Consider the following 25,931-nt stretch of genomic DNA (forward strand, 5'->3'; position numbering starts at 1 on the left):
GTTATTTCAAGGTATTATGTGTCTTTGTGACCTAAAAACCAATTAACTAATTAGTATTAATTAATTATGATTATCATGCTTATGACAGCAACTATTCCACTTGTCTTGGTGATCAAAATCACTGTCTTAGTTGAATTATTTTGCCTAAATACAGTGTTCAAGAAATGCTATTAAACTTTTTCTGACCTAATTCTTTCAAAATGATGAAATACAATCAAATCTGGACTAAAACAGTCGGTTAATGTGTCTTCTATTATTGCTCTAAATGTCATCCCTCAAATGTATGTTTTGCTGGAAAGTGGGCCTTTACAGCAACAAAAAAACTTACATTATTCAATCAGCCTGATTAGGAATTAGGAGTCAGAACAGGGATAATTCATCAATCTACCTGAACACACAAAATAAGCTCAAAGCTTAAGAGTCCCAAGACACTCTCCATGGAAGAAATTTTTTGACATCAAATATCCCAAAAAGTAAAGCACAAAATTAGTTTTTATAAAAATATTTACGGTGCCATGACATTTATGGTAAATAGTCCAAGTTCATAAGAAAAGTATCTGTTAATAGTAAGCAAATGTTTTGGGATTCAAAAAATCTTATGCAAGTTTTCTAACGTATTGTAAATGTCTTTTGCTTTCAAATATTCATTTTTTAGCTCTGTGCCAATGTAAATAAATAGGTCACAAAACATATATACAGATAATTATTTTAACATTTCAATTTCTGAAATCAATTAATATTTGTTATTACATATAGTGTTATTTCCTTCTTTTGGGGATTTTGTTTTCAAATTATATTTAAACTTACGAAATCAATGTGTGTTTTGGAAAACAAGTTTATTCCAATAATATTTAAACTAGAATTGTGTGCTTGTAAAGCATGTATCTACATCTGGCAAACCCCAAAAGTCTGAGCTTTGAGGGTAGGGACTGCCCAGAAGCAGTTGTGTATGCACAACTGTCTTTTCATTCCCAGGAAGTATACATGTTCTTAGATGGTGAAGCCATGATCCTGGGGTTAATACCCTTCAGGGGAATAAGGATGCACATAATGGCCAATGTTAGTTTCATGTACAATTTTGTTTTTCTTTGCTCAGTAAGTGAATACATAGGAACAGGGCAAGGATCTCAATAGTTTCCAAATGTTATGATCTGAAGGCAATGTCACTAGTGGGCAAGGATGGGCTCTTTAGCAATGTCAAATGCATGTATAAATTTGTCTTTTGTGCCTGTTAAGTGTATATATGGACAACAGGCTAGGATTGGTAACAGTTTATAAGTTATGTTCTACATGATAAGGGGGACCTGGGGTTCAAAGTCAGACCAATGCAGACACTTCTAGTGTGATCCACATAGTTAGCAAGTCTGTAGAACCCAGTGACTCACCTGTGTCTGTAAGCATGTCAAAATAACACCAGTATCTGACTTTCATAAACTTTTACACTGTGATGCACGAAGTTTTGTGTCTGTAAGCATGTCAAGATAACACCTGTATCTGACTTTCATAAACTTTCACACTGTGATGCACCAAGTTTTTCTCCTAAGTAGGTGAGACACAGGGCATGACAACAACTCCTTGCATACTGATATATAAACTTTATATACATAGTAATATTATCATAATTATTTCAGTTTAATGCAGCTGCGTGATGAAGTAATTAAATTACTTTGAATACATTTGAGCAACACTTTCAATTTTTGAACTTTCTGCTTAAGCAGATGAGACAGGCAAGACAGGAACTCCTATCACTGCATAAACTTTAGATCTTTAGTGATATTATTCCAAAGTTTAACTTGAATGAATCAGCTGATGTAGAAGATATGTAACTTTCAAAAACTTTAACTGTTCACAATGATGAAACATATTCTCTTCTTCTGGGGGTGAGACAGACCAAAGAGAAAATTTCTTCCACACCATGGCATAAAATTTAGACCTACAGTAATAGTTTCAATTCCAGTTATAAGCAGAAACTGAGGCAGAAGAATATGAGTATCAAACATTTTAACTCAGAACTTCAAGACTGTCACTGCCGCTGGTGAAAAAGTGACTGACATTTCAACATCCTTAAGTAAGTGAAACAAAAATCAAATTCTTGAACTGGCTAAATTTTTTAAATTTTTTCGGATATATTCACAAACTTGATTTGATATAAAAAAAACTTTTAATGTCTATTAGTGAAAACACCATGTCAACATGACCATCTATTCCAGAGGGCCACCATGGCAGCCATGTTGGATGTCAGACTGGCACAATTTTTATTTAGGACCAATAAAATCTCAGGATGGAACCAAGTGGCATGTTTCACAACTTTCCTCCATGTAGTTAAGAAGGATTAACAATAACTGTTAACAAAAGGAAAATGGATGCAGGCCCATTACATAAGCTCTAATTGCCTTCAACTGGTAGATCTAAAAAAAAAGTTCTTTATCTGGGACTACCTTCAAATAATAAGACTTGTTTTCTTCTTAAATAATTTTTCCCCAGCAAATTAATGATACAAGTTGAATCCATGCATGCAGAAAGTCTAACAAGTTATCAGCAAAATACTGGACATCTAGTGTTGAACAAGTTGTGAGGATGCGAGTTGAAAAATGCTGATTAAGATGCAATATAAAATCTGTAATCAATGGAAAGAAAAATAATTTAAAAAATGCATGATGTTGTGAACCCAATTATATTAATGATAACTAATTCTTTTAGAGTATTTACAGTAGATTATGGACCATTACATAAATTAAACAGACAGCATAAAACATAAATGACTTACCTGTTTTTCACTTAAAGTTGTTATTTCTGTCTGAATATCATGAAGTTGGCACTTTAGAGCAGCATTCTGCAACATAAAACAATATAAATTATATGCTACCTACAAAGTACTTTCCAGCTTACAACAAAATGGCTGAACAAAAGTTCCCGAACAAAAATCAATAATCTGGGCTCAGCTATGGTAAATGAAGTTTACATCAGAATGCCAACAGACACAATGGATACATGTACTGAGGTCTCACCTGTGACTCTTGTTTTATCTTCGCAACCAACATCTGAAACAGAGAAATAAATGATGTTAGATATCTGCACCATTTTTACATGGTTTTATGGTAGTTTCATGCTAAGGGACTAAGTTTTATCGATTGCAGAAAGTTACAGCTTCACTTGCTGCCAATGATGAAGATGGACTCGACTTTGGCTTCTTACTCAGCAATCGATCAATAAATAGGGTTCATCTACGAGCGAACTTTTCTACTGCCTCTTATCCGCGGTAAAATCTGGCGATAACCACATCAACACTCAACAAGACTAACATAATTAAAGGAAAGAAATTTTTTCTTTTGTCATATGTGATATTGAAACTACAGGTTGTTAAATATGGAACTTAGCAATAAATTCACTATGATAATAATGTAGAGATATTCCACAAAGTTGCGTTGAATATGGGATACGAAGTTATTTAATTACCTGGTGATTTTGTATGGCAGCTTTTAGCTGTACTTGCAGGTGGTCTAAGTCTGCTCTTGACATCCTAAGTTGTTTATTAATATCCCTGGGTCCTGATACTGGTATAATCCTTTTTTCCCCCCTTGTCAATCCATTACTTGATTACTGTACCCTTAAGTTTTTATTCATTTCGTCGTTGTTCCAAACATAGGACTTGATAATTTCCTACGCCTAGTCAGTTTTTTATAAGTATTATTTAATTTTTAAAATGAGCTCTACAGTGGTAATTTTCTAAGTTCTATTCCAATATTATGCATACAGTTAAACTGTATCATTAGTTTATTTATAATCAAGCAACGATGAAATAAGACTAGGAACTACTTTTTTGGTGAATATGTAGAATAAAAGAGCGATAAGGTCTAAGGTGCTCTATTAAATTCCCGGATGTAAGAGAATAGCAACACGAGAAAACTTCAAAAAAGATCAACGATTTCGTTTTCTTGGTAAATGAAAACAAAATTGTCGCTTCAAGCTATTTCATTATGTGACAAGTTTAAATGAAATGGAAGCGTAGCAGTGGGCAGTGTTTCCTTTTGGAAAGGACATACTCTCACAAGCATGCTTAAAATGACATGCCTTACTGTCCCCCCTCCCCGTTTTGACCGGTACTGTACCTTACCTGTAACGTTAACTGTTCAAGCCTCAGACATTTAAATAATTTCACTTCTTACTCAGTATTTGTATAAGAAAAACCCAACATTACTTAAACATTATTGCATACAATGTGTTTATTATTGCTTTGTTATTAGAAGTTAATCATACGCTTAATAGAGTACAAGTCACATGGGTCATGTATGCGCATTTACTCATTTTAAATTAAATATTCATTGTTCTTTTCAAATTTAACACTAATTTTCTTTAACCAAAGTCTATTCAGTCTTGATTATTGAATGCTCTGCACCTTAACTATCACCAAGAAACTTCCAGACAAAAGTTATCACTATGGACTTTTACAATGGTTGCCATGTACTAAACTTGGGTATAAATAAGAGCATGTCGAGTGGAATCATCACATTTGAGGGTAGTAGGAATTTGTCAATATGCATAGCTTTCATTGTGACATCACAGCACACGACATTCAATCTCAATTGTACTGGATCACCTTTAGGTTCATTTCATCCAAAAATGGTTATGTACTTTAAGATTAAGTTTGCTTTATGCACCTCTCAGAGTGTCTAAATAATGACCTTCTAAAGGAATATGGATGAATATGAATCCAAATGAAGTGAATGCTTGCAACTGAAAGGTATGTCGAATTATATTCTAATAAATGAGACCCAATACTGAAAAATAGTTGTTGTTGAATGCCTACATGACCAGTGTGACTTGCACTTTACAAGTCTACAAGTTAATTTTCATACTTTGGTAAACTTACACCATCATGACCATGTATTTTTGCTGTATCACTTTATATAAGCATATCAAAAACTGTTGTTGTTCTGGCTGATAGGGTGTATTATTTATCGATAATATACCTTTCTTTAATAGGTTTCTGAAACCCAAGTTATGATTCTACCATGTAAACAATGGGCAGATTTTCATGACGTAATTAGCATATTGTATGCTGTCGGCTGATACCAACAAGTTGTCCACCTTTTTCTTCTGACATGACTGGTGGTGGAGAACAACTTTGTCAGAACATACTTCGTGAGAGTCAACTTTGTAATTCAGTCAGATTATCAGGTTGCTTGCTACAATTAAGAAATTTATTTAGACTAACCTTTCTTTCTAGATGGTAAATACTATAACCCCTCTTTTGTTAAGCCATTGCATTAAATCATTTAGAACACATACCATTTTAGTATTAATTCTGTGTATTCACCAGGTCTTGTCCTAGGATTAGAATTGCCGAATTGAATTTGAATTAGTCAGTTCTTGGTGATATAGGCTTTGCAGTACTATTATAACAGGTTGCTTGTGTCTTGAGGTGATGTTGCTTTCCATTTATTTGTCAGCAATTTAAATCCGAGGTTAACTCCAATTTCCATATACCCAAAATTGCTCATTTTTTTAGCTATTTGTCACACAATGTTGCAACTGCTGTACTTCAGATATAAAAAGATAAATGCAGATGTTAAAAGATAAATACAGACTCAGATTATATTGACTTGTGTTTATGCGGATTTCAAAATATTTCATACAGAGATCTCGGAAACGCTTAATTACACGTTTGGACGCAAATTTTTTATCTGGGATGCAGAAAATCACCCACGCAGGAGTCCTCTTTACGCACATTTTTGTAGCATTCAGGAAAGTTTCACAGCACAATGAATACGTTCTAATCACTGTGAAAAATGAAGCAATGCTTTTATTTTAGTTTGTTGCTGACTTTCTTTGAGCAAAGGTCATCGGCTTGCTTTGATGACAGTGCATGTGTTATTAAAGGCACCGCTAAAGGTTCCGTTTGAAGGACCAAACAAATACCTGTTTGTTAATGCTGTGGCAACATCAGATAATTGTAGAACATTGAGAAAGATTTTTTTATTTGCTAGTATATATCAGTGCTTCAAAGGTAATCAGTTTTCTTTGAAGATGCAGCAAAACTATTTTTTCTGCCATCATATTTTTTGTTAAATTGCCATCGTCTGGTTGACTTAGTCATTTCATGTTCCAGCCTTCCAAGGCCAGATATCAGCATAAGCTCCAAACCAAAGACTGTATATACAGTTTTTATCAGCCAAAAATGGCGTTGCCAAAAATATCGCCAGATGATATATTTTGTCACCAATAAGGAAAACAGAATCGCAATTTGCTGCATTGGAGAAGCCCAGCGTGATCACTGTTTTTGATTTCATTTCTGATTGTAGCCATATAAATATTGCCTGCAAACTCGAAACCAAGACATGTCAAGACTTGGACAAAATGCCATTTGCAAATTTGGATAAGTATTTTGGGGTTAAATAGAAAATTGATGAAGATTTTAATGAGATTCAGAACTGTGCTAAAGTTGCTAGAACTGATAGTTCGGATGCGACAGTATCCAAGTGTCAGAAGGTATGTGATACCTGGTTTAGTGTTTGGAATAAAAACTTTCCTTGGATTGACATAATTCATTCTGATGGACAAACAAAAGCTTTATGTCAGTGGTGTAAAGAATGTGGAAAATTAAACTCAGTGGCAACAGCTGATTCTTCAAATCTTCAAAGTTCCACATTGTCTAGGCATGAGGCATCTAGAGACCACCTACTTGCTGCTGAGGCTCATCATGCAAAACTGTTGAACATGTAAGTAATGTTTTTTTCACTATCTTTCTAGCTTTCCTCACTACTACAAGTATTATAACTACTATTATTTAAGGGGTATATGTGTGCATTTGCTTTTTAAACCACACCCTGACCAAGGGTGAATGCCCTCCGACTTCATTGGGATGTAAGTAATAATTGCCAGAACTTGTAATACTATGTCAAGTCAATCATTATTTCCTTTTTGAAGCACTCATTTGTTCATTACAGTTAATTTACGAAAATTTACAAGTTTGCAAAATTAATATACTAAGTAATTAAAAGGATAGGCAAAATTCTTTTTCACAAAATTAATATTTTTAGGGACATCATGTAATGAGGGTACTAAGTTTTTTAAATATTGGTTCCAATAAAATAATTTTATTCATTTAAAAAAAATTATCTATTAACCCTTTACCTCATGCAGGCGTCTTTGGACGCCTCTACTGCATTCACATGGAATTGCCTTTTGACGCCTGCTGTAAACATCAGCCATTTTAAGCTGGTTTTTGTAGCGCCACCTTCAGGAAAACCCCCCTATTAGATACTACATTCATTTCTGCGAATGACAATTACGTTGAATCATGTGGTCACTGTTTATGCACTGTTCGATATCTGCTATTTAAAGTAACTGGGTCATAATCTCCACTCTCCAAAATGGCGGTCGCCGATTTCATTCAGTACTTAACAGAGTTTTCACGATTAGAATCACAACTATGAAAGATTCAATAACTTAGGTAAGGGCTCTGATATTGATGTAGGCAGCAATTAGTTTTTATAAATTATCAAATTCAGATGACTTAGTGATGTAGACGCAGACGAAAAACTTGTAAATTTCGAGTTTGAGAAATGGCAGCTACGGTTGGTCACGCAGCCTCACTGACATGACGGTGAATGAGTTCTCTCAAGATTTTAAAGCACATAAAAATTCTTCATGAAAAATGATTACACAGCTTTAACAATCGGACTTTACTCTTAAATTTTTCCACACATAATAGATCTGTAACAAAAATGTAAATGGTTAAAATTGCTGCTAAACGTAACATACACTACATTGCTTAACAGTTAACAGGCAGGCCTATGCGTATGGAGTCGAATAGGTAACAGGTGTTCTATTTATAGTATGCTGCACTTTGTAACAATGCTTTATGAGGTAAAGGGTTAAGTATTAATGAAAAGTATTGGAAAAGTACATTTTTCCAAAAATACCACTTGTACTGACATCTTGTAATGTATACAGAACAGTTTATAGTTAAACATTTGTTTCAATAATAAACATAATAAAAACTGTAATATACATAATTTAACATTTATGACTTTTAGCTTCTTGAAGATGAGAAGCAACTGGATATAAAAGGTGATTGTGACAGCACAAAAGATGCACAATTCAACACCTTGTATTACATTGTGAAAGAGGGTCAGCCACTAAGTCAGTACAACAAAGTAATCGCTCTCCAAATCATGAACAAATGTCCAGACCTTCAAGAGCACAAGAAATTGTACACAAGTGAAGAAATAAAGCTGGACATGTTGGAGGCCATAAACTCTGCTTTAGAAGAAGTAGTAGACACCAACATGACTAATTCTGAAATTTTGGGACTTATTATTGATGAAAGTACAGATTGACTGTCCATTAAAAACTATGTTTATGTGAAGTGTCTGAGTAGTGATAATACGTCAGTGATTCATTTTGTGGATTGTATCAGTGTTATAGATGGAAAAGCTGCAACACTTGTTTCTGAAATAGTGACGTTATATGAGAGGAAGAAAATCCCTCTCGGCAAGCTAATGACGTTAGCTATTGATGGCACAGCTGTCATGACTGGCAGACTTTGTGTTGGTGCTATACTAAAACATCACGCCAAGCATCTAATGCTGCAAGCCAAGCATGTAAGGACATTACACTGTTCAACGAATATCAACACACTCTAAAGATGGTGTATAGGTACTTCACCAATTCTGCAGTATAATACAATGACCAATGGTAGACATTAGGGACAATGAAAACATGAAATATGTAACTCTGAAAGAACCAGCAAGTTTCCAGTGGCTTTCTCTAGAAGCAGCAGTGAGAGCAATAGTGGACTGTTACTCAGCTGTGTATGCTACACTTGAATATGATGCTGCAAAGGGTGTTTCTGAGGCAAAGGGACTTTTCGATAAGGTAAAGTGTGTGACAGTTGTGCTGGTTTCAGGATTAGTTCTTGCAGTAGTAGGAAAGCTATCTCAAGTGTTTCAGACATGTGGACATTGTGACTGTAAACATTATGGTGGAATCTACTCGATTGAGAATCACCCAGTTGAAAACCAAGAATGGGATAGAATTAGCCAAAGTGTATGATGAACAAAATCAAAGTCTTTATATCATGGGGTGAAGGTAACAGACAGAGAACAACTCAGATTGCAGTTTCAGATTGATGCAAACAACTATCTGGACTTAGATGTGAGGGTTATGAACAATCAAAGAAAAACCTTCAGCTTCTGAAGACTATGCTGAACCCATCCAAAGTCCCAAGAAATGCTAACAGTCTTGATGATCATGGTAAAAATGAAATACAGGAATTGATCAATATTTATGGTGATGAGGGTGGAGTTGTTGATGGTGAAAGAGCACAAGCTGATTTCTACCAAGTGAAGGTAGTCTTAAAATCATTGAACTGCACAGTGACAGAAGCCTGTACAAATCTACTGCAAGAGATGTATTTCCAGACTTTGCAGTCCTAGCTGCAACTGTGTTGGTGTCACCAGTGACATCCATGGCATGCAAGAGAGGCTTCAGTGTGCAGAACAAAATCAAGATGAAGGGAAGGTCCAGACTAAAATATGAGACCTTACCCGCAATGATGCAAGTCAAAGAAGAGGGACCTAGTGTGGAGGAATACGATCCAAAGCCAAGCATCAGAAAATTTTGTGAAATATGACATAGACAAAAGTAAACTATATTGTAGTTAAGAATATGATATTTGTACCTGATATCAATTTTAATTCATAATTTTTGAAAGAATAATAAATAATTACCAATAAATAAAACTGACAAAGTTTTGTGCCTGTTTATTCCTGGCGTTTTAATGGACATTTAGCCACCTCAGCATGCTTCTGGGAGGTGACTGCAACTTTTGCGGGTGGGACTCCTATTTTTACCAAATTAGGAGTCCTGGACTCCTAGTTTTAAAATCATAGTGAGACCTCTATCATATAAAGCAGTGTTTTCCTCCAGGTCCTGGGGTCAACTACCATCTAAGGTTCATATTAAATTGACTTGTGTATTTACTCCTGTCTCAAAATATCTCCTATAAAGCAATATTTTCCTATAGGTCCTGAGGCTAGCTAATGTCTGAACCAACTATCAGTGTCCTTTCTTGTTGGTTCAGCAGTGTTTATGTTCATTAGCAACTGAAGCATGCAATACTTTATAGTTTCTCTATACATTTTTTGTGTTGAAAATGCCTTTTATTGAACCATTGTTGTATTGAAAAGGGACAATTTAATTATTATTCATTAAACTTGAAACATCTTGAGTAATATAATAGCAGTTACTTCAACAAGATCATTTAAAAAAGTCAAATCTTGCAGCAGTTTTGCAGAAATAATTTTTTTATTCGGTTTTTAATTTTTATCTGGCCTACACACCAAAGAACCACCCTAATTTTAATCAGACAAACAGAAACCATCATGACTGAATTTGATCTTTTTTTACTTATAAATACCCCAATAAACATCCAGCATTTTTCGTAAACAACAATAAAATCTATTAAGAGCTTGTTGTGTATACATGCAAGCCTTAATCTTATTGCTTGGCCCACATAATTGCACCAGTTGCAACAACTGCTGGAACAGTTCGAATACCCACTGAACTGGTTCTGGCCAGTTTCTGTACTGTACATTAATATCCAGAATGGTATTTTGTCCTACCTCTGGCAGAATCACATGTTTGATAAAGTCATGTAAGCACTAATTATAAGTGATGCAAGAAATCTGTTTCAAATTTGTAGGTCATATGCTTTGCACTGTACACAAAGTTTACAGCTTTTGATAGAAGTATGATAAGTAGATAACCTTCATGAGGGTAGGGGTCATACATGGGGAGAAATATTAATAATTTACCAGTCTTTCAACATCTTGAAAATAAATGTATGCATTTTATCAAAGTTTTATCCAAGTTTTCTCAAGAAAATCTGAAATTAGATGGGCCTCAGGTGTTAGGCTTTCAGATTTGTACGGATCACTTCCTGTCCTCCAAATTTGGAGAATGTACTCTTTTTAAAGGGACAGAAAATAGATACACATGGTACTTGATGCACTAGTAGTGCTAAAAAATTAGTTTTATTTGACAGTTTCTGTCATTTTCATCTAGACTGAACTATTATCTCTTTATTGGATATTTCATTATTGTGATAAATGTTTTATCAAGTGCTTAAGTGACATATGGAAACATTAACTTAGTATATTAATCACCTGAAATTGGCTGTACTTTGGAATTTTCCATTCTGGATCTTGCTGTCATTTAACTCTAGTGTTTACACAACATTTATTATAATAATTTATTTGTTTTCCTAAAAACAATTCTTCAAATTATTAATTTCTTGATTAAATGACAGTGTATATATTCACATAATTGGAGCCCCAATTGTCATTAATTTAGTCTAAAATAAATGAAGGTGTGCCTTCAACCTTGAAAATACACTATGCAGTGGCCATAACAAACATTGTAATTTGGCAGACTACCATAAACCATGATCGTATTAATTATCAGATATGTTTTAAAATGGATATTAATTAATGTTTTACAGTTTTTATCTCTTTTAGCAGCTTTGTCATTTGCTAGTGCCATCATAGATGTGGATTGACATGCACTAAAAAGGTAGTAGTTTTTTTTTGTTGTTGAAGGAAAAGGTCAGATAACTAGAGTAAAAAGAAACGGAGTTAATGCCCATGATTTGCCACGTTTGGATACTGCATATTCTCAGAAGAAAGAAATCATGTAGAAATTGGAGAAGATCTCATGAGTTCGATTATTAGCAAGATCCATGGTGAAATATTGCCATGTCACCACCTTGGTTATCATAATCACACTATATAATATTTTGTATTTGCCAATTTAAAAAGTCCGTTTTTTACCCTTACAGTAAATTTATTGAAATCATAGTCTCATATTTTAACCATATTCCCATTATACACATGGTCAAAAGATGGAGACAAGGTTGCAGCTACCACTGCATTACCACATGGCACCGTCTTTAATTGGTTGCCAGATAAAGCCTTGATTTTTACAACAAAAATTGCTAGGTATGAAACAATAAACCCTTGCTACGTATCAATACAATTCATGATACAGAGATTATGGTATGATATATTATTGATACACATATCAATACAATTCTTGAGACACAGATTATGGTATGATACATTATTGATACACGTATCAATACAATTCTTGATACACAGATTATGGTTGTTGTTGTTTTGGGATTTTAATGCCATTTTTCAGCACACGATAGGCTATACATGGCGGCCAGTATTAATGGTGGGGGAAGAACCCGGGGAAACCTCGGAAAGAACCACCAACCCACGAGAAGCTACTGGCAAGCTTTCTCATATACCCACATTGGCTGAATCCGGGACTCGAACCAGCACAGATAGAGGTGATATGGCAATGATCCGTAACAGAGAGCGCTTTAGACCACTCGGCCACTCGGGGCCCCTACAGACTATGGTATGATATATTATTGATACACATATCAATACAATTCTTGATACATAGATTATAGTATGATATATTATTGACACACATATCAATACAATTCTTGATACATAGATTATGGTATGATATATTATTGATACACATATCAATACAATTCTTGATACACAGATTATGGTATGATATATTATTGATACACATATCAATACAATTCTTGATACACAGATTATGGTATGATATATTATTGATACACGTATCAACTTGATGGTCCTTTAATTTTTAAATGATTTGTCGGTGGTAGGTGGAGTCATTTTTTATGTATGTTGACATATTGGTTGTTTTTTCAGTATACAGATTACAGACAGACATACACATATCATCTATTTATATGCCATTCTTATACATGACAAGATAACAGAATTGCTTCCAAAGAGACTACCTGCTACATGTCAGTGATTTTAATTCAGCAGTTTAGGCCATTTCAGGTTGCTCCATATGACCCAATGCAGGACTCACTTTGACCACCATGCCCTTTGTTCTGTACTGCATGAATATTTTAAGAACATCCTATTACCGATTTCATTTTTTCATATAGACTTGGAGGACAGTGTTAAGTATAACACAGGAGTAAAACAGCTTTTTGTGTAAAGAAAATATGACCTAGAACAAGGCCAGGATGGGATTAATACCAACAAAGTATATCACATTGTATCTTCTGCAGATGCTAAACACAACAACTGTTACTCTTGTTTTTGCCAGTGAAAAAAGAAAGCTAGTGATAGCACCCACTCCCTTTCGGTAAAAAAACTTAAATTTACACCATGACAGACTTGTGCCATTTGAGATCTGCCTCCTGACTGACTGACTGTGCTAATTTTTTTTATTCCATTGGAACATTTAATCACTAATTACATATATCAACATTAAAATCGGCATTCCAAACTTGTTCCACATGTATGTTTTGAGTACTTTACAGATCATTAATAACAACATTTGCTTGAAGTTTCTCAAATGCTTCATGTCTACTTTGATTTGTATCTACTAGGATTAGTTTTGATGCCAATACTTCCTGTGTGTCATGTATGGAATAATCTAGATTAAGTTATGATTCATAGTTATTGTTTATCCTGGACTGAACAAATAATTAGCACCAATAAGAATTGAATATAATATATTTCACTTTGTGACGCATCAGAATTGAAGACTACAGCTTTATATAGGGTCAGTATCATTTTGTATTGATTCTTGACTTCTTGTATCGATATGGCAGAAAGTATAAATGAATCATAACACCACTAGAAATTAAGCCATTTTCATACCTTTGAACTACACTGAAATCTCTTAGAGCACAAATTTTATCATCTTTTGGATTCCCATTCCACTCTGCATGGTCTGCAAAACATTACCAGGGTTCTCTGGAACACCAAATTCCATGTGTAAATATGTGTACTTCTAATTTTTTTTATACATTAGATTTCAAGAGTAGAGTCCTTGGTATGCAAGTTTGCAAATTTTCTTGTTTTATTTTATTTGTTTCTGCAAATCAGGTATAGGTCATACAGTTTCTGCATATCAGACAGTTCAAGTGATTGTAAAGTATTTAGGTGAAGCCACATAGACAAGGAGATTAAGACACGTGTTGATTGTTGTGGCTTATGATCATTTTGATCAGAAGACTAATTGTACACACACGTGCTTTGACACCTGGCATTGATTAGCATCGTTCAGCACACTTTTGATACTTCATATTTTAAATCCTTCTGTGATGTTTGGAGCACTTGAATTTTACGATACACCATATTTAGAAAATATTGCCAAGAATTTGCATTGTTTGTCACAGGAATAGGAACTCGCTTGTTGACCATCATAAAGTTAGGTAAAATATGGTATCATGCACAAATACACTTTCATTTTTGATTGATTAACACATGTACTTTGATGATAACATTGCATAATTTTTTTGGTGCTAAAAGTTCAAGGCTGCAGGTAAGCTTGATTCTCACAGGACATGCTGAGAGAAATTAGTTAATGTACAGTATCAAGTTTTGATAAAGAAACAGAACGCCAATGAGACTACAAGATTTGATGAGTGAATTTTGCAATAAAACATTCCCATAAACCACAAGACATGAAAACAAGGGAACATTATTAGCTTTCTACACATGGTTGTGTGACATGGATAGAAAAATTTAATGTCAATCCGTGGAACACTGAACTTGCAGAGTTCAGCATTTACTAGGCTTGAGGTCACATGGGATCATATATTAGCTGTTCAAGCACATCAGGCTAAGGACAAGAGAACATCTGTGCCAGTCATCATAAAAAAATGTGATCAGAAGAGAAATTGGAACGGACTGGTGAATGCAAAAAAGCCCAAATCAGGACCAGGTTTTACCTAGCTACGGAAGGTAAGATACTGTACCAGTTCAGCAGATTAATTGAACTTCAGGTTACATTTGTATATCTCATTTTCTTTATTGTTGTAGAACAATAACAGGTTTGAAAATTTGGGCTCACATGTAGTGTTAAACAATACCCAGCGGCTGGGAAGCAAGTTCAAAGACTTAACAGTCCTACTTCAGCCAGCTGCTAAGTGGGAAAATGCGTTGATCAGTTGATCATTTTAACTGCTGATATTCACAATGACTGAATTCAGTGGCAGAAAGACCCCCAGATGTACATGTGGTCATTGTAAGAGTGTATCAGAAGAACAGCTTTAACGTTCATTATTGTGCTCTAATAAACTCCCCAATTTGGAAAACATAACACCAACCCAGGGGCAATAATTACAGAATATATGGTTATCTGTTAATATTCTCTATTTTTGATACTTACCTGTTTTGTTGTTGTTGTTCTAGGGTTTAACACCATTTTTCAGCACAAGATAGGCTATACATGGCGGCCAGTATAACTGGTGGAGGAAGAACCCTGGAAAACCCAGGGAAGAACCACCGACCCACGAGAGGCTACTGGCAGGCTTTCCCACGTACCCATGCTAGCCGAGCCTTGGACTTGAACCCACGCAGACAGAGGTGAGATGGCAGTGATCTGAAACGGTGAGCGCTGTAGACCACTTGGCCACTCGGGGCCCCTTTTGTCTGATACTATGTAATTTAGTATTTTGTGCTTTATTTCCATATATAAATCAAATACTTAGGTTGAGTTAATGAAATGGGGTAGATTTCTTCTCCAGATACAACATCTTCATATATATCATTTTTTTTTTTGCCAAACTTAAAAGATAGTTGTACAGAGTACCTATCACAAGTGTATGAAGTGAGAGTAAAATGCATAAACATGAATTTATGATTTGGTTACTCTTTTTTATACCAAAATAGATGTCCTGATTTTCAGATACCTAATTCATGAGAGATGTGCTGTGTGGTTGGGGTGTTGTATGCTAAGATCCAATATTAGGAAACTGTTACTGAAAACCTGGCTAGATTTATCTCGCACTTGGAGCCATAGGTGCATTAGGATTCTGTACATTCTGCAACTGCTCAACAGGATCCTCACATCTGCCTGCATACCTAGAGACTTGTCGCTAGACGTCATGGATAGATGCATTCCTAGAGTGTCACCAATAGACAAATGAAACAGATTCATTTCCAGAGACTTGTCAGTAGACAGTCATAGAATAGATGCATTTCTGAGACTTGTCAATAGACAATCATGGAATAGATGTATTCTTAGAGTCATTAGATATCAGATCATTCTTAGGTGTGGAGACATGTTCTGAAATTTGAAAGAATAGAGTATGATTATATCCAGTTTGAAATGGTGGGAAACTAATTTGCAGGGACAAGTCTGCAGGATGCATGCTTTATAGTATACAGGATGCAGTGCTCTGTGGAATTCTGAGGGCTACATAAAAGTATGCATACTTTCCATTGTTGAATACATAAAATTTCACCAGATGAGTCCTTGTTACACAAGCTTTTTTGTCAGAGAAATTCTTTTATTTGGTCCATATCTACAAAGCAAGCATCAGTTGTGTAGTGTGCGAGCTTAAAACAGAGTTCAAGTGATTTTAATGGAATTAGGTGAAGCCACATCAGTTAGATCTCAGCAGACATGGGGTTTAAGACACCTGTTAATTGATTGTCTGTGTCTAATGATCATCTAAATCAAAAGTCTAATTAGATGTTTATGTGCTTTGGCAATTCTCTTTGATAAGCAGTACTCAGCAGTTTTAGCCCATCAGATTGTTGGAGGAATACACAATCTCATGCTAATCATCATAAAATAAGCTGTTTTTTTATCATGCCATGTACAATACACCTTTGATTTCAAGTGATTATCATATATGTAATATCCCAATTGCAACTTTACATAATTTCTTTGGTGCCAGGTGCACAACTGTTAATGAGCATGATTCATGTGAGACTGGTTGACAGAAATTAATAGATGCTTAAATTCTGATAATGAAAACAGAATGCCAAAGAGACTGAGAGATTCATGGAATGAATCATGGAATTGGACAATCCCATGGGGTGGAAAACAAGAAAGCATTATAGTATTTGCTTTATGCTAATGGTCTTGTGACTGGAAGTTCAATATAACTGCATCAAGTTATAGGGCCATGGATGTTTAAAACAATAAACTAATAAAATTTATGAAAAGTGATGGAGGAAGGTCCAGAACTCATTGATTTAGTGTCAAAAAAAACTGCTGTGGAGAAATTGTTCAAGTTAGTTTAATAAACAAGTGAATGCAGTATGGTGTGTTGCTTTAAGATGAAATTAAAAAAGTGAATCAAATATGCTAATTTGTGTTTTATTCCAGTGTTTGGAAAACTGATTCTTTTGAAATGGAATTGAGCTATATAAATGAATTAATATGGAAAAGTTAGTGTAATCTCTTCCTTGATTCCTTTTAGCTCCACACAAAATTAAATAATGGCAAGGTAAAGGCATTGAGAATTATTATGGTTGCAACATAAGTCACTATTATCATGGTATCAGCTGCCTTAATTTTTCATTCATTCATTATAATACTATTGAACAATGAATGAATATATATATATATATATTCATGAGTTACTTGAGCATATGATAAAATTTTTATAGTAAAAATATAAGTGTCCAAGGAAAATACATTGTACAGTGCAGACCACAAAGTTAAGGTAGCAAAACTGTCAAAACAAATGAGATTATCTCATTTTTTTATTACATTGTTAGTGCAGCATGTATTATTTCTCTTTTTCCCGCTAAAACCTTGCGTGCCATCCAGATTTACAAGGTGAGAAACAGTGTTCCCTACCCTTGGCACCCTATATGTAACATGGAGTAATTTCTAATACTATGTACGCTGGTATGTTCTGTATGTATGGAATGAAACACCATAAACAACCTTCAGAACAGCAAATCCTTGATTGGACAGTAGCATCCTTCCCATAATGCAAATTGCAGAGATCAAGTACTGTTGTGTAGATTGTGTAAAGGACACTTGTACATGACTCGTGTGTACCTCCTGGAGGGTAAATATTGACTTTAAGGGAATGTAATTTATATATTTTGAGGATTTTAATTTTATTTCACCTGTGTCTTTTATTTTATATACCTTTTACAGAATTTCAGCATCTTTACCATTTATCTTGTAATACTGCATGTTTACATTAGAACAAATTTATCTTCATTGTTTTTTTTTGTTGCTTTTTTATTATTAGACTTGTAGAGAGTTTATATATATATATATATATATATATATATATATATATATATATATATATATATATATCTTTGAGAGATTAGGCTCTAAAAGCATAGATTTACTGATTATATAGTTTATGTTGCAAGCCAAGGGCGATAATCCATTATGCTTCTTTATCACCCAGGGGCTGTCTGGTAAGATTTCCTTGTTTTTGATGAGTACACATAAACAAAATGTACATCAACAACACGGTGTTACACATCAGTGAAAGTGCTTGTGTTATTGAGTGATAAGTGAACATGTTTATGAAAGATACTGATTGGCTCATTCAAGCTGTTTGTACGGTCATGTTGGGTCACAATGTCAATAAAAAATTTACTTTCGCTTGCAGTGATTGATTAAGCATATTCATGAGAATCAAGGAAATCTCAGACATGCGGCCATGAGTGATAAAGGTGCATAACAGATGATTGCCCATGGCTTGCAATGATGTGAGAGGCAGTGGCAGAATTGGTGGCCTTCCAAGACAGGTTCTATTATGTGGTGTGTGTTGTGTCTTTGTGTGTATATAGGCAGACTATACTTACTCTGACAACTTTTTTCAGATAGAATAAAAACTTTATATAAGCAAGTGGATGTGTTTTGAAGTTCCTTTGACATATATTTCACTTGGTTGAAAAGAAATGGTAGCCGAGGAAAGCCAGAGATGGTTGAACTAAGGTCAAGTTTCTGTAACAGAATGAAGAATAGCATGCTGATGTTGATCAGAATGGTTGGATAGCTTTGTTTCATTATAGTCTGACTAAAGCAGTTAGACTTTAATCTCTGGAGCAGTGTCAATATAGGCAGCCAAATGTGTGAGATATTGAAATTGGCATCCAGGGAACACACTACCAAACACCATTTATGCTGCAAGTTAGACATTGCACCAAAACAACCTAAATATCTGGGTAGACATCTGTCATTGTATGACTGCTAACTTTCTTATTAAGACACTGGAGTTTGATTTTAGTTAAATTTCCTGAAAAGTTATATCTCAACAAGATCTCAAATAAACTTGTCTCTTTAATGGAAATAAAATCAGGTTTCATAGTATTGTATAAATTAATTTAATGGAATTTATTGTTTCTTTTTATAAGAAGTAAATGATGCAAATTACATATCAGATGTCTAATAGTCAAAGCTTCTAAAAATAAAGTGTTGTCTATTTTGCCAGGGGAAAAAAAGCTTGAGCACCAATAAAATGTGGCATTTTTATTTTGAAGTTCTTGAAAGACACTGGTGAAGTATTAGTTTGAACCCCAGTTGGGCTCCATTTGGTCACTCTGCCTTTGTAGATCATCCGCTTAATTTCATCAAATGCAATAAACTTTGTGTACAAAGCAAACCATGTTTTCAATGAATTGGTAGCTGCTATTTATATTCTCTTTTTCCATTGGTCTCTTGTAACTAGCAATTACTTGTCTTTCCTAATGAGCTGTTCATCTTGGTGACTGGTAAATGCATCACTGATTTTTTTTGGTGTGTGTGTGTGTGTGTGTGTATATATATATATATATATATATATATATATATATATATATATATATATATATATAGTGGGTGTTTCCTGCAGTTCTGACACATTCACAAGAACGCAGTACTATGACATGAACTAATTACAAAACTTGAAACTGCTGTTATTACTGACTGATATTTATTTTTAAAAAGTCCAATGGCTCTCCAACATCATTTCTGTTTTCAACTTTGATTAAGCAATGTGTGGACCTTTTTTCAGTGTTCAGAAATCTGAATTACTACAAGGTCCCAGAATACCCTTTCCGACAAATAATGATGTAATACACTTTGTAGATCTTCCTGAAGGCTAATCACTCTGATATTGAACTGCAGAGATGTATGAATTCCACACTTGATAATACAGAAAGTATTTAATCATTTATGATAATAATAATTGTAAACTGCAGAATGTGATAAAGATTGAGTCATGGGGATGATAACAAAAGTATAAGGGACCAAACATTAGGGGGGGAGCTGGATGTTTCTTTCAAACTATATATTTTATATTCTTGTATCTTAATACCTTTTTAAAACTAAAAGACATAGTTCTTTTTTTATTTCAACAAAGCAGAGTGAGCATATTTTTAGTCGAGCTGTTTTGGGGCCAGAAAATTCAAGTCAGTAACAAGACTATGGTATTGATAGAGGACTAGTTGATATCAGGAACATGAGGGAAACTTTGCACTCTGTGCTGACTTCCTGGAGAAAATCTTGCTTTTAGTGAAATGAAATTAAACATTTTAGTTGACAAGGTTACAGACCAGTTAGTTTCTGAAGTATTCTCTTCTAATAGGCAAATACATGAAGAAATTTTGTAAATTTAAATCACTTGTATCTTTATTTTAAGTATTGCAGTTTCAGCATTGTATTAGAATAATATTTTTATAGTTGTGGATTTTGAGTCAGGGCAGGTGTTGTTGTTTTTCTAGTACCATTTGCCTTGGGCGTGTGTGTTAAAGTATTGCTCTTCAATGTTAAAATGATAAGCGCAAAAATATAAGAAAGGGATATTCAGATTACTGGGGAAAAAATGGAAACCCAACATTTATACCAGGTACTTTTATTCGTTGTCATGTTGCAGCACTTTGAGTACAGCTTATATAGTAAGAGAGGTGATTGCTGCTGCCATGTGAACTTAAAACAGAAACAAAATGAGGATTACATCGAGTTGAGATATCTAGCAGAAACGTCGTAAACTTCCATGGGGTTTGGAACTGAAGTTTCTGAAATTGAACCATAATTTTACATGTTTTTTAGTGGAATATAATTTCTTTGCTACGTCAGAGTACACTTCTGAGTTTTCCAAATATGTTTTCCATTCAGCAATACATAACATTTTATCACCCCCCAGTGAAAATGTCACTTACTCCTTGAAAAATAGTATCTTCATTACCAAGAAAGTTGTTAGGCTTACCAATCAGGCATGCAGTTCTTGCAGAGTGTGCTTCATGTGCCTTTTTGAACACGTATATGAAACATTAATATCTACTTATCTACTATTTATTCCAGATTACTTATTTTGTGAAGGATGGCCAAAAGAACAGCGACTTCTGATCTCAACGATCGCAACTGGGATGTTGAGGATGAACCAGAAGAGGTGCATATTGTGTCTATTTTAATGTAGCTTAATACTCTAGATGGCAGTGCTCTTCGTGTATTGCTGTAGATGGCAGTGCTGTTCATGTAATACTGTAGATGGCAGTGATGTTATATAACTCTGTATGTTTCAGAAGGTAGAAGGATAAACATTGCTTGTCAGATTCACAATGCCTAATTTAGAGAACAAAAGTCAAAATCAGACGCGTGCAGGCAAACAAAAGAATTGGTTGGTTGGTTTGCAAAGGTAATTTCAACACATTACTGATTTGATCTTGCCATGGAAAATGGAAGTCAAGTGCATTTCCAAGTGCACAAAAAGCAACTCACCAGGATTGGCCTGGTAGGATATAGAACCCATGACTTTTGGATTACAAATCCAATACCCTACCCAATATATGTAATAGCTCTCTCTCCCCCCCCCCCAAAAAAAGAAAGAAAATGAACAGTCAAGGTCAGACTATTTTCTGGAAAAAGTATGAGTTCATAGCAAGCATTATTTTGACATATAATGAAATTTAAATAAAAAATAAAAAGATTTTAAAACTTACAACAAATTAAATCAGATATAATTAAATACATAGCACATACAATTTTAGCTGCATTTTCTCAGTTGACACGAGCATATTTAGAATAAAGGTTACAGAGAATTCCATAATAGTAAACCATCAGCACCAAGAAGGTCCAAGTGATACACATTGTTGATATTGATCACATAGCTTCATAGCTAATAAAGTTTTTCAAGCATAACTTGAGTAAAGCAGTGGGGAACTGAGGATCCTCCTTTGGCTTCCAGGTCAGTTCATAAAACTTCACAATTCATTGAGCCTCGATCAGAGTAGCTCTATGGGAAGATTACAGAATACATGTATAACCCCTGCTAAGTAAGGGTACCTGGGCTTATGATAAGAAGGAATAATCAATAGATGAATAACCCTTGTTAAGTCGGGGTACATGGGCTTGGAATGAACAATAGATGTATAACCCCTGCTAAGTCAGGGTACATGGGCTTGGAATGAACAATAGATGTATAACCCCTGCTAAGTCGGGGTACATGGGCTTATGATAAGAAGGAACAATCAATAGATGTATAACCCCTGCTAAGTCAGGGTACATGGGCTTATGATAAGAAGGAATAATCAATAGATGAATAACCCTTGTTAAGTCAGGGTACATGGGCTTGGAATGAACAATAGATGTATAACCCCTGCTAAGTCAGGGTACATGCGCTTATAATAATAAGGAATAATCAATACACAGATGATATATTCCTCAACTGAAATATGTTATCTTGCTTTGAGATATGATAAGGCAAAATCATTTATTTTTTCAAGGCTATAAATTATAATGGCAGATGCGTTCTGTGTACTTCTGTACACTTACTTAGGGTGAGGCTCAATGTATTGTGCTGTTTTAAAAGTCTGTAAAAAGACGCTTTTACAGGTCGCTAAGCAGGTATAAAGAAATTCTTATTGGTTTCTTTTTAGTGAACAGAAAGTCATGTTGGTATGGGGTTTCACTGGAAGAATTCCTGTGGTGTCTAGTGAGTGTTAAACAAAAATTGTGCTAATCTGATAGCCAATATGGCCACCACATTGACTACCTTAACAATCTTAATGCTACTCCTCGATAGAAAGTCATATCAACATTGGGTTTTCACCTAAAAACTTATAATGTCTAGTTGGAACTAATTGAAAATGGTGCCAATCTGGCATCCAGTATGGCCACAATGGAAAGCCATATCAACACTGGGTTTTCACCACAAAACTTCCCATAATGTCTAGTTGGAACTAAATGAAAATGGTGCCAGTCTTCCATCCATTATGGCTGCCTCATTGGCTAATTTGAAAATCTTGTCACTCAGGATAAACAGAGGTGGTTTCAGCATTCATCAGTTGAAAAGGAGAAATGGCCGTAACTTGAATTTCAGGAAATTCTTTTCAGCCAGTACATTCCCAGTCCCAGAGGGAATCTTTTTCTGTTGTTGTTTTTTTGTATTATAAATGAATTTGACAAAATTTACATTACCAGCCTAGGCTAGTCTTTGTCAGATACATTGATGTGTCCCCATGGGAAAGGCACTTGGTTTCTACTTCCTTGGCATGATATAGCCAATAATGTGTTAAGAGTGCCATTAAAACCAACAAAAAAACATAAAGTAACTTTTAATCGGTACTATATTATCAATATTGTACTGATGTGCCAATTTAGTCCTCACATTCATGAATAGTGTTACACAGCATATGCTCATCACTGGAGGCATACAGGAATAATTAGTAATTGGTTGATATGTCCTATGTAACATTTAGCTTTGTTAAAAGTTTGGTAAAATTTTACTGAGAGACAGGTTTTTAATTGGCCTGTTGGTTGGCCCTTGTATATTGACTTGAGAAAGTAGGAGAGAATTTGAGTTCATGAATTATTCACAGATGTTTAAATATTGACCTGGACTTTGGCTGTTTCAGGCAGGAGAATTCTCTAGAGCATCAGCTGATGTTCTTAAGGAAAGGGTTTTCATCAAACCAAAGAGAAGAATTCCAGGTGATTCGGTAAGAATCCACTTAACTTGTATTTTTGTTGTTTCTTCAGCTTTTGAAAATCTGTATATTATTTTGTTAACATGCATGTTATGATGTTCCAGTGTGTCTGTTGGAGTAAAATCTGTAACAAACAAGATTGTCATATCTTTCTGAAGACAGAATTAAAACATTTTTCAGAAATAACAGGAATTCCTTCATATTTAGCAGGAACTCTTGAAAATGTTTGTTTGGTGAAAAAAAAATAATGGAGAGATTTATTCATCCAAGTTGTGACAGAAAGGTGTTTTATTCTGTATGTTCACTGCCTTTGTAGATGGTATGAAACATTGGCTGTGGCTGTCCCAAGTTTTTTTGGGACTTAAAATGTATACATTCAGGTGTGTAGAAAATGAGAAAACATGCATAGAATTCACCCACAAACAAAACATACAGTTCTGCATAGAGGTAAATTAATTGGTTCTTTATGGTTTACCTTGGAAAAATTTGCCTGGTTTTACCACTGATAAAAAGAATGGATGTACTAAAGAAATTTTTACAACATCAGTCCTTGTTGTAAATTGAAGTCTATATATTTAGCATGCAATTCACAGTTTATCCATGCACTGAGCTTGAAATCGCTAGGAAGTCGTGTACACCAAGGCAAGTAAATTTAGCATTGGACTTGAAATGACAAGCAGACATTTCTGACAGCCTAGTGGATTTTTCAATCACTTTCCCAATCAGGTGGGCTCTGATTTAGAGGTGACCAATGTTTATTCTTAATGAACAGGATGTTATGTTTTGAATATTGCAAACTTTGTTCTTGGAAAGTCCATACGTTTGCTACATTTTCCATTTGTTTTTATGAACCTCTTGAAAGTGTTTCACTCTGATTCTTCACTACTGACAAACACTTAACAGAAGGAAAGCAAGCTGGTCAGAATTTGTAATTTAAACTAGTGTTTAAAGCGTCACAATAACATCCTCTCACATGATTGAATTTTTAATTAAAACTAGTGTTTAAAGGGTCACATTAACAGACTCTCACATGATTGAATTTGCTCAGTATAGGTTATTAACAGTATTAACTTTGATATTTCATTAATTGAATGAGGGTTTATTCTGTGCAAGTAAAACAGCTTAGAACTTGCCTGACTCTATAGCTCTAAAGCCATTTGAGGGATGAACCTAATTATACCTACACATCATCACTAGAAGCTGTGCTGTATAATGCATAGGGGAGCTATCTTTAAGGTCCACTTTTGGCATGTTATTTAACATTTTCCATTACACTTTTTTGTCTGTTCTGTAATTTTACAGCCATTGGAGATCAAAGGATAAAACTTGGTATACTTATACAGCATCGCTAGAAGATGTGTTATATACCACATTGTTGGTGCTATCGTCAAGGTCAATGTCGTGGTTCCATGTTTCATGTTTAAATTAATTTTTCTTCTGCTCTACAACTTGAAAGCAATATGAAATTAAGGAACGAAAGTTAGTTTACTTGTACATTATTAATAGAAGGCATAAGACACCTGATTGAGATCTTGTCTTTAATGTGAAGGTCATGTCTCGATAGTTTGCATTTTCATCATGTTTCCTCTATAAGCTCTATAAATTTAAAGCCATTTGATATTAAGGAATGAAACTTGGTGTACTTGTACCTCATCACTAGAAGGTGTAGTGTGCACCACCTTGGGAGTGCTTTCTCCAGTGTGAATGCCAAGGCTTGATATTTTGTTTTCATCAGAACTTTAAAACCAATTTAGACTTAGGGGATGAAATTTGGTATATTGTACATCATCACTGTTAGGTGTGTCACATACATTGGGGTTCTGCTTTTAAGGTCAAGGTCATGTCAGTATTTTAGGTTTTGTGACATTTGCCCTTCTGCTAACAGCTCTTTCGGATAAGGGCTTTTTCTGTCAAATATGTATAGGACCCAGAGAAGGCACTTTTAATGCAGAATAGTAACCCATAGATGCAAGTTAGAATTTGTATTTTCTTGTGAACTTTTTGGATAATCCAAGTCCCCTGGCATATATTTTTAATAAAGTGCCTTCCCTGGGTATGATATATGTTTAAATGGAATTGCCTAAGTGGATGAAGCATAGTGTAATGGTATGTTGATACTAGAAGGTGTGTTGATACTAGAAGGTGTGTTGATATTAGAAGGTGTGTTGCAGTGCA

At 34.6% G+C, this 25,931-nt stretch overlaps 2 protein-coding genes across 9 annotated transcripts in view; one reads left to right on the forward strand and one right to left on the reverse strand.

Moving 5' to 3' along the window:
* The window catches only part of LOC149785163 (PHD finger protein 21A-like), a 47,976-nt gene extending 44,340 nt beyond the window's left edge, over positions 1-3,636 (reverse strand). For all 5 annotated transcript variants that reach the window (XM_089978951.1, XM_089978952.1, XM_089978949.1 and 2 more), the window contains exons 1-3: positions 3,457-3,636; positions 3,009-3,041; positions 2,768-2,833 (exon numbers count right to left, since the gene is read on the reverse strand). In XM_089978951.1, coding sequence (XP_089835077.1) covers positions 2,768-2,833; positions 3,009-3,041; positions 3,457-3,519 — 162 coding nt within the window. In that variant the 5' untranslated portion in view covers positions 3,520-3,636. The remainder of the gene's footprint in view (positions 1-2,767; positions 2,834-3,008; positions 3,042-3,456) is intronic.
* A 177-nt stretch (positions 3,637-3,813) lies between these two features.
* The window catches only part of LOC149785164 (nuclear pore complex protein Nup50-like), a 50,659-nt gene continuing 28,541 nt past the window's right edge, over positions 3,814-25,931 (forward strand). Inside the window, exons 1-3 of one of the 4 annotated variants that reach the window (XM_089978953.1) lie at positions 3,814-3,938; positions 21,133-21,220; positions 23,685-23,768. In XM_089978953.1, the coding sequence (XP_089835079.1) occupies positions 21,152-21,220; positions 23,685-23,768 (153 nt within the window). In that variant the 5' untranslated portion in view covers positions 3,814-3,938; positions 21,133-21,151. Of the gene's footprint in view, positions 3,939-14,367; positions 14,823-18,477; positions 18,610-21,132; positions 21,221-23,684; positions 23,769-25,931 lie in introns of those variants that run through there. The other 3 variants (XM_089978956.1, XM_089978954.1, XM_089978955.1) reach the window with 3 other exon arrangements.

Source organism: Sinohyriopsis cumingii, chromosome 13, assembly GCF_028554795.1.
Source record: "Sinohyriopsis cumingii isolate HCF-2022 chromosome 13, ASM2855479v2, whole genome shotgun sequence".
NCBI classification, from domain to species: domain Eukaryota; kingdom Metazoa; phylum Mollusca; class Bivalvia; order Unionida; family Unionidae; genus Sinohyriopsis; species Sinohyriopsis cumingii.